Below are 9,180 nucleotides of genomic sequence, written 5' to 3' on the forward strand. Positions count from 1 at the left end.
TAGACAACAAGCTACCCTATAGACTAGATTAGACTAGACTATAGACTAGACTATACGATAGGCTAGACTATCGACTAGACTGTATACTAGACTACAAACTGGACTATAGGATAGACTAAAATATAAACAAGAATATACTATAGGCTAGACTATAGACTAGTATATAGATTAGACTATAATCTAGTCGATAGTTGTTTTTTATTTGTCTATAATCTAGACAACTATACTACACTATAAAATAGAATGAAGACTACTATAGATCAGACTATAGTTCCAATTATAGACTATATATAGTTCCAAGTATAGTCTATAGTACAAACTTTAGGTTAGGTCCAAACTATAGACTATTCTATAGACCAGATTGGTGGCCTCCGGTAGGTTAGGTGGCCTCCGGTAGGTTAGTGGTTAGTGTTCTAGTCTGGTAGACCGGAGGTGGTGGGTTCGATTCCCACCCGTGGCACTGGTTGAGGAGCTCACAACAGGCCCGATTGAGGCCTAGGTGTATTTCTTTGGATTTGATGTGTATACATCCTCCTTTCAAACTAACTAACTAACTAACTAACTAACTAACTATAGACCAGATTACAGACGGCACTATAGTCCATACTAAAGTTTATATAACATTCCAAACTCTAGACGAAACCGATTAGAAAAAGAAGAAACATAACTTAAATGTTCGGCTTTAGTTTATTGCGCTGATTAAAGTAATATTAATAAAATTTCTTTAAAAAGATTTAACTTAAAATCTTTCGGACATAATCTTTTATATGAATAATACCGTATTTGGGAGATGCCAAATAAAGATTATTACCATTCACATATTGTGTATTAATGTGAGGATTAAATAGTTCGGTAATTAAAGTACTGCAGGCGGCCGAAGGATCATTAGAGGAAACCAAAGAACCCTATAGAAAATATAAATATATAAAAAGATTTTATATTTATTTTTGTAAATTACTTACCATCCAAAATTCATTACCCGGTAAAGAGTTACCATCCCAAGCGAATGATACTACGGGCAACATACCATCATAGGTTGAAGTCTTTGGAAAAAAAGAAAATACTTAAAAGAAAATTATAACTTTTTCTCCCACTTACCAATTTTTCATTTGGATTTCTATTGGAGATTAATATCTTTATGCCTCCTTGAGAATGTGAAGCAGATTTAATAACGGCCTCGTTTTTTAAATCTTGCCATTCTTGCGATTTAAACCAGGAAAAATGCAATACTCCTATATTGTTCAGTTGTGGCAATAGATATTTCAAACGTTGCTGAAAACAAGCTAAAAATATTTCTTCTTGTTGTGGTGCGGCCAACCATACACCCAAACCTATACCCACCACATGTATATAGGCTAATTTTTGGACCTTTAAAACTCTTGCATTGGCCTCCAATAGCAACAAATCAAAGGGTAAAGCAAAGCGTTTTTTCATCATTAAATTATCGAAAATGGCTTCAGGCTTATAACACTCCCCAAAGCGTTTATTATCTAAAGAGACTTTTTTATATAAATGATCTGATTCTTCATAGAACTTTTGCCAGACTTTTCTATAATCTTGTAATTTTTCCAATTGCTCAGTTTTTTTATGCGCAAATAAATATTGCCATAATGTGGTGGGATCCTTTAAATCTCCCTCCGTTGTGATTCCATGACAACCATAACCCATTTCTGTAATATTTTGTTCTTTGCAAATAATTATATCTTCATATTCCATTCTAAAGGGACGGGCAAAACGTGCTCCTATAATACCCACGACAACACCCTGTTTTTCGATTTTTTCGTAGTCTTTTTCAATTTTACCGCCATTATGACGACGACCATCATTTATGAAATCGGTATGCGAAGCAATCGATAGAAATGCTGAAATCTTTAAAAAAAATTTTAACTCAAAATATAATGTAGTTTCTTGTTTTGCCAACTACCTTAATTTCATCATAACTTAAAACATTTGCCAGTACTAAGGGCTCCTCTTCGGCCTCGGTACCAATTTTAAGATATTTTTCTCCATGACCTGTTTCTCCTGTGATTAGTATATAGCTGTCATGATATCCCACAAAACTAATGCAACGTTTCGATAGTAAACGTTGTACAAATTCCGCTACGGTCATGTCTTTATAAAGTTGTTTTTCTATAGAGGATCCTAGAGGGAAAATTATATTTGAGAATTTGTTTTTTTTTTCACATTCCAGACAGGCCTGGGTCATAACCTAGTCTATTGTCTAGTCTTTAGATTAGTTCTCAATAGAGTCTAGTAAATAGTCTAATCTATAGGCTGGGCTATGATCTAGGTAAAGTCTAATCTATCGCCTAGACTATAGTCTAGTATATACTTATTACACTCTATAGTGTTGAGCTTAGTTTAGTCTATAGTATAGTCTATTCTCAAGAGTATAGACTAGTATAGTATTGTCTATGATCTAGTTTTAAGTCTAATCCATAGTGTAGCCTATAGTCTAGTCTATAGTCTAGTCTATAGTCTAGTCTATAGTCTAGTCTATAGTCTAGTCTATAGTCTAGTCTATAGTCTAGTCTATAGTCTAGTCTATAGTCTAGTGTATAGTCTATTCTATAGTCTAGTCTATAGTCTAGTCTATAGTCTAGTCTATAGTCTAGTCTATAGTCTAGTCTATAGTCTAGTCTATATTCTAGTATAAAGTCTAGTCTATCTATTCGAGTATAAATTATAATCTTTAGTGTCTTCTTTAGTTTAGCGTATGTTATAGTATATTTTATAACCTAATCCTATAGTCTAAACCTAAACCTATAGTCTATCATATAGTCTAGTCTTAAAACTTACCATACTTCAATTTGTGTTCTAAGAAATCTACTATCAAATACAATACTTTCTCATGCATCAGTGGATATGCCGAAGCAATTTGTTGCTCTATATCAGCATGACGTTCCACAGGTTGAGATTTTACACGGCAACTATCAATGGGGAACTAAAAAAATAAAAATTGTCAATAAAAAATATACTTTATATTTCAATTGTCTCACTTTAATGGGAAATTCATTAGATTTTTGCATAAATTCTTGTAAATCAATTAGTTGTTCTTGAGGTTTTTCAATGTCCAAACATTTTTGTATGAGATCTTGACCAAATGGTGTTAAATGTTTATCAAAATCATGCGTAGGCCAATCGTTATGAAAATCCTTACCAAAAAGTGGCATGTTTAAGCTCAATGTTTTGCGAAAGACTGATGTGTTGGATGCAAGTTACAAGTTGCTTTTGCGTTACAGCTTTTGAACATATACGTGTTTGTTTTCAAATGAATCAAAAAATCAAAAAGCTTTTCAAGGGAAATTTGATATTGTGAAATTCTACAATTTTTTTGCAGTTAATATGAAAAAAATTTTAAACAAGATTGTTTTGAAAAAACTGGATTTATGATGTAATTTTTAGTATATAATGAAATTATTCTACTAAACATCTGGGTACTAATTAGTTGCAGAATTTAAGATAGTTGTTTAGTTGTTTTTGCTAAAACAAACTTTATTTATTTTAAAACATTTATAAGTTTACACAAAAAGCGACAGTTAACATTTAATATAAGTACAGTTATTGTAAAGTTCAGTTATAAATTTCCATGAGATTTCTTAATTTAATACTTTTTCTGCATAATCTTTAATATGAATTAAACCGTATTTGGGGGAAGCTATATAAAGATTATTACCATTGACATATGTCGTATTAATATGAGGATTAAAAAGTTCCGATATTAATGTACTGCACGCAGCAGAGGGATCATTTGAAGAGGTTATTGAACCCTAGATAGAACATATGAAGTGAATGTTAAGTTTTATTTAAAAATAATGCCAATATAATTACTTACAATCCAGAACTCATTACCTGGCAAGGCATTACCATCCCAAGCGAATGAAACCACCGGCAACATATTTTCATAGGGTCCAGTCTTTTGAAACAAAATGAAAATCAATTATTTAAAAATAGTCCGACTATCACCTATAGTCTATAGTCCCGACTATAGTCTATAGTCCCGACTATAGTCCATAGTCCGGACTATAGTCTATAGTCCCGACTATAGTCTATAGTCCCGACTATAGTCTATAGTCCCGACTATAGTCTATAGTCCCGACTATAGTCTATAGTCCCGACTATAGTCTATAGTCCCGACTATAGTCTATAGTCCCGACTATAGTCTATAGTCCCGACTATAGTCTATAGTCCAGGCTTTAGTCTATAGTCCAGACTACAGTCTGTAATCCCGACTGTTGTCTATTGTCACGACTGTTGTCTATTGTCTCGACTATTGCCTTTAGTCCCGGCTATAGTCTATAGTTCCGACTATAGTATATAGTCCTGACTGTAGTCTATAGTCCTGACTTTAAACTATAGTCCAAAAAGTATTTTATATTTTCTCACTTACCAACTTTTCATTAGGATTCCTAGAAGATATTAAAGTCGTTACACCTCCCATTGGATGTGTTTTGGACTTTAAAAATCCTCCATTTTTGAAATCGTGCCATTCGTTTAAACGAAACCAGGACAAATGCACCACTCCCACATTATTAAGCTGGGGCAATAGATATTTCAAACGTTGCTGAAAGCATTCCATAAAGATTTTTTCCTGCTGAGGTGCCGCCAACCAAACCCCTAAACCTATGCCCACTACATGTATATAGGCTTGTTTATGAGCTCTTAAAGCTCTAGCATTCGCCTCCAACAGTAGTAAATCAAAAGCGATTGAAAAGCGTTTTTTCATCACCAGATTATCAAAAATTGCTTCATATTCGAAACATTTACCAAAACGTTTATTATCTATGGAGACTTCTTCATATAGGTGATCTTGTTCTTCGTAAAATTTATTCCATACTCTACGGTAGTCACGAGCCTTTTCCTGATTATATGATTTCTTAATCGTTCTTGAGCCATAACCATTCTCTTCGATATTTTGTAGTTGTGTAATTTGTATATCTTCATATTCCATGCGTTCTTCACGGGCAAAACGTGCCCCTACCAGTCCAACCACAACACCCTCCCTTTCGATTTTATTTAGATCTGTTTCAGGTCTACCCGCATTCTCACGCTGGCCCTCATTAATGAATTCCGAATGTGAGGTAATGGATAAAAGAGCTGAAATCTGGTAAATATCAATTGTAACTTTTCTTATAGCTTCATTTCTAGCATTACCTTAACTTCATCATAACTTAAGACCTTGTTTAAGACCAGAGGATCTTCTTCCTCTTCTGTGCCTATTTTTAAATAATCATCTCCTTGACCCGTTTCTCCGGTAATCAGCAGATATTCATCAATGGCATCCACAAATGTGACACATCTTTTGCTTAATAAACGATGTACGAAGTCGGTGATGCTCATATTGGCATAAAGTAGTTTTTCTTTAGAGGATCCTAGCAAAAAATCAAAAAAATAAAAAAAAAAAATTCTATAGTCCCGACTATAGTCTATAGTTCCGACTATAGTCTATTGTCCCGATTATAGTCTATTGTCCCGACTATACTTTATTATCCCGACAATAGTCTTTAGTTCCGACTATAGTCTATAGTTCCGACTAAAGTCTTTAGTACCGACTATAGTCTATAGTTCCGAATATAGTCTATAGTCCCGACTATAGTCTATAGTGCCGACTATAGTCCATAGTCTCGGCTATAGTCTATAGTCCCAGCTATAGTCTATAGTCCCGACTATAGTCTATAGTCCCAACTATAGTCTATAGTCTCGACTGTAGTCTATAGTCCCAACTATAGTCTATAGTCTCGACTGTAGTCTATAGTCCCAACTATAGTCTATAGTCTCGACTGTAGTCTATAGTCCCAACTATAGTCTCGACTGTAGTCTATAGTCCCAACTATAGTCTATAGTCTCGACTGTAGTCTATAGTCCCAACTATAGTCTATAGTCTCGACTGTAGTCTATAGTCCCAACTATAGTCTATAGTTCCGACTATAGCCTATAGTGCCGACTATAGTCCATTGTCCCGACTTTAGTCCATAGTCTCGACTATAGTCCATAGTCCCGACTATAGTCTATAGTCCCATCTATAGTCTATAGTCCCAACTATAGTCTATAGTCCCAACCATAGTTTTAAGTCTCGACTATAATCTTTAGTCCCCACTGTAGTTAATGTTAATAGGGGATTTTTATGATTTAAGTTTTACACCTACAAAAAAGCTTTTTTCTTTTTTGAAGTTGCCATATTTTTTTAAAACTTACCATACTTTAATTTGTGCTCCAGAAAATCTATTATTAAATACACCACTTTTTCATGTACTACCGGATAGGCAGATTCAATTTGCCGAATTATAAAGGGAAGGCGTTCGATTTTTTGCGATTTTACGCGACATGAATCTACGGGAAACTGTTAATAAAAATTCTTAAAAAAGTTTTATATAAATGTTTTTCAAGATTTAACATACCTTCACAGGAAATTCCTCCGATTTTTTTAGAAATTGCAAAATATCAGTTTGTTTATCTCTTGGCTTTTCTACGCTTAAACATTTTTGTAAAAGTTCATAACCAAAATTTGTTAGATTACTAGTGAAATCTTTTAAAGGCCAATCTTGTTCAAATTCTCTTCCAAATGTAGACATATCGATCGTTAATAAAAAAAGTTGGTTTTTATTTTGATTATTAACTCTTTATTGTTTATGTTGTTCTCTGTAACTGCGTAAGAACGTTTGTTTTTGGTGTATGTTTCTTGAATAAGTTTCACTTACATACTTTATTTATTCCATTGTTTTTTTTTTTTTTTTTGGTTCCAAAAATCTATACCATATATTAATGCTTTCATTAAACTTTCTTATCAGCTGGCATCTGTTATATAGGTGTTACCAGTTTATTATTTTTTTTTTAATAAGGAATTTGGGATTGAATTTTCCCCCGAAAAAACATGGAATTTATATAAGTCCAAATGCATTCAGAAAAGAAAGTCGATAGTATAGACTGCAGTCTATAGTGTCCAGACTATGGCGTATAGTCCAGAATATAGTCTATAGTTTAGACTATAGTGTATATAGTCTATAGTCCAGGCTATGGACTATAGTGCAGACTATAGTCCAGACTATAGTCTATAGTCCAGACTATAGTCTATAGTCCAGACTATAGTCTATAGTCCAGACTATAGTCTATAGTCCAGACTATAGTCTATAGTCCAGACTATAGTCTATAGTCCAGACTATAGCCTGTAGTCCAGACTATAGTCTATAGTCCAGACTATAGTGTATAGTCCAGACTATAGTCTATAGTCCAGAATATAGTCTATAGTCCAGACTATAGTCTATAGTCCAAAATATAGTCTATAGTCCATACTATAGTCTATAGTCCAGACTATAGTCTATGATCCAGACTATAGTCTATGATCCAGACTATAGTCTATAGTCCAGACTATAGTCTATAGTCCAGACTATAGTATATAGTCCAGACTATAGTATATAGTCCAGACTATAGTATATAGTCCATACTATAGTCTATAGTCCATACTATAGTCTATAGTCCAGATTACAGTGTATAGTCTAAACTATGGTCCATATTTCGGACTACGGTCTATAGTCCAGACAATGGTCCATATTCCAGACTATGGTCTATACAATAGTCTATGATCCAGACTGCAGTCTATGAAGGATGTGTTTTAGATTCGATAAAACCATTATGTTTCAAATCTCGCCATTCGGTCATATGGAACCAGGAGAAATGTAGGGCACCAATATTATTTAGTTGCGGCATTAGATATTTGACACGTTCGTTAAAGCATTCTAAAAAGATTTTAGTTTGCTCTCCAGATATCTTCCACACCCCTAAACCTATGCCTACTATATGTATATAGGCTTGTTTCTTTAATTTCTCCGCTCTCGCCTGGCCCTCTAGCAGTAAGGTATCAAAGGTAATGGCATAACGTTTCTTCATTAAAACATTGTCAAATTTGCCCGCTGTTAAAGTAGTAAATCTTGTATTATTGCCCGGTACTTGGGAGTATAAGAAATCGTTGCTTTCGTAAAATTTTTGCCATAATTTTCGGTATTCCATTAATCTTTTCATTTCGCCATTAACTTCTGCTATGTTCATCTTTTCAGCATTAAAACCATAACCTCTTTTCTCTTGATTTTGTTCCTTAGTTATTAAAATATCTTGATATTCCATAACCATAGGCTTTTCAAATCTAGCACCTATAATACCCACTACAACACCTTCTCTTTCGATGGACTTAAAATTTTTCTCTATAACACCATTATTATTACGACTACCATCGTTGATTAGCTCCGTTAGAGAGGTAACCGATAAAAAGGCTGAAAGCTTTTTTTATTTTTGCAAATTTACTTAAGATTTAAGAATATCACAAAACCACAAATAAATACCTTGGCTTCATCGTACGAGAGTACATTTTTAAAAATTAAGGGCTCCTTTTCTTCAGGTGTTCCAACTTTAACATAATTATTTATGGCTGTACCTTTTTGACCTGACATTAAAAGATAATAGTCATCGGATCCCATAAACGTCACACAACGTTTGTTTAGTAAACGTTGCACAAAATCGGTTAGAGATAGTTGTGGATAGAGTTGTTTTTCCAGAGGATGTCCTAAAGAAAACAAGTTTTATAGGAATATATAAAAAACTTAGAATAAATAATAAGTCTACAGTGTCTAGACTATAGTTTAGACAATAGTCTAAAGAAATAGTAAATAAACCGTGCAGATTATAGTCTATAGTCCCGACTTTAGTTTGTAGTCACGATAATAATCTATGGTCCCCACTGAATTCTATAGCTCCGACTACAGTCTATAGTCTAGACAACAATCTATAGTCCCGATTGTATTCGATAGTCCTGACTATATTCTATAATACCTATAGTCTATTCTACAGTCTAGGGTATAGTTTAGTCTAAAGACTAGTTTATAGTATAGTCTATAGACTAGTCTATAGTTTAGTCTATAGCCTAGTCTAGTCTAGTTTATAGTCTAGCCTATAGTTTAGTCTATGGTCTAGTCTATAGTTTAGTCTATAGTCTAGTCTATAGTCTAGTCTTTAGTCTAATCTATAGTCTAGTCTTTAGTCTAGTCTTTAGTCTAGTCTATAGTCTAGTCAATAGTCTAGTCAATAGTCTAGTCTATAGTCTAGTCTATAGTCTAGTCTATAGTCTCGTCTATAGTCTAGTCTATAGTCTAGTCTATAGTCTAGTCTATAGTCTAGTCTATAGTCTAGTCT

The 9,180-nt window shown here is 33.6% G+C and overlaps 3 protein-coding genes across 5 annotated transcripts in view; all 3 read right to left on the reverse strand.

Annotated features, from left to right (window-relative positions):
* Positions 1-649: 649 nt before the first annotated feature.
* Positions 650-3,333, reverse strand: LOC111675944. Its single transcript, XM_046946852.1, has 6 exons — positions 3,000-3,333; positions 2,800-2,944; positions 1,925-2,142; positions 1,099-1,869; positions 963-1,043; positions 650-905 (listed from the first exon to the last, which is right to left on the reverse strand). The coding sequence occupies exons 1-6, from the start codon at positions 3,171-3,173 to the stop codon at positions 735-737; spliced, it is 1,560 nt and encodes a 519-aa protein (XP_046802808.1). The 5' UTR covers positions 3,174-3,333; the 3' UTR covers positions 650-734.
* A 130-nt stretch (positions 3,334-3,463) lies between these two features.
* On the reverse strand, positions 3,464-7,076 carry LOC111675899. 3 transcript variants are annotated; one of them, XM_046946854.1, is made up of 7 exons: positions 6,703-7,076; positions 6,399-6,645; positions 6,196-6,340; positions 5,155-5,372; positions 4,391-5,104; positions 3,836-3,916; positions 3,464-3,770 (listed from the first exon to the last, which is right to left on the reverse strand). In XM_046946854.1, exons 2-7 carry the CDS (start codon positions 6,570-6,572, stop codon positions 3,600-3,602), a joined length of 1,503 nt encoding a protein of 500 aa, XP_046802810.1. In that variant the 5' UTR covers positions 6,573-6,645; positions 6,703-7,076; the 3' UTR covers positions 3,464-3,599. The 3 variants fall into 3 exon arrangements, with proteins under 3 accessions (XP_046802810.1, XP_046802811.1, XP_046802809.1); XM_046946855.1 differs by having other exon boundaries at positions 6,699-7,076; XM_046946853.1 differs by having other exon boundaries at positions 6,399-7,076.
* Positions 7,077-7,452: 376 nt separating this feature from the next.
* Positions 7,453-9,180, reverse strand: part of LOC111675900 — a 5,260-nt gene continuing 3,532 nt past the window's right edge. The window contains exons 3-4 of the mRNA XM_046945896.1: positions 8,334-8,554; positions 7,453-8,271 (exon numbers count right to left, since the gene is read on the reverse strand). Of these exons, the coding sequence (XP_046801852.1) occupies positions 7,594-8,271; positions 8,334-8,554 (899 nt within the window). The 3' untranslated portion in view covers positions 7,453-7,593. The remainder of the gene's footprint in view (positions 8,272-8,333; positions 8,555-9,180) is intronic.

This window comes from Lucilia cuprina, chromosome 3, assembly GCF_022045245.1.
Source record: "Lucilia cuprina isolate Lc7/37 chromosome 3, ASM2204524v1, whole genome shotgun sequence".
In the NCBI taxonomy this organism is placed as follows: Eukaryota; Metazoa; Arthropoda; class Insecta; order Diptera; family Calliphoridae; genus Lucilia; species Lucilia cuprina.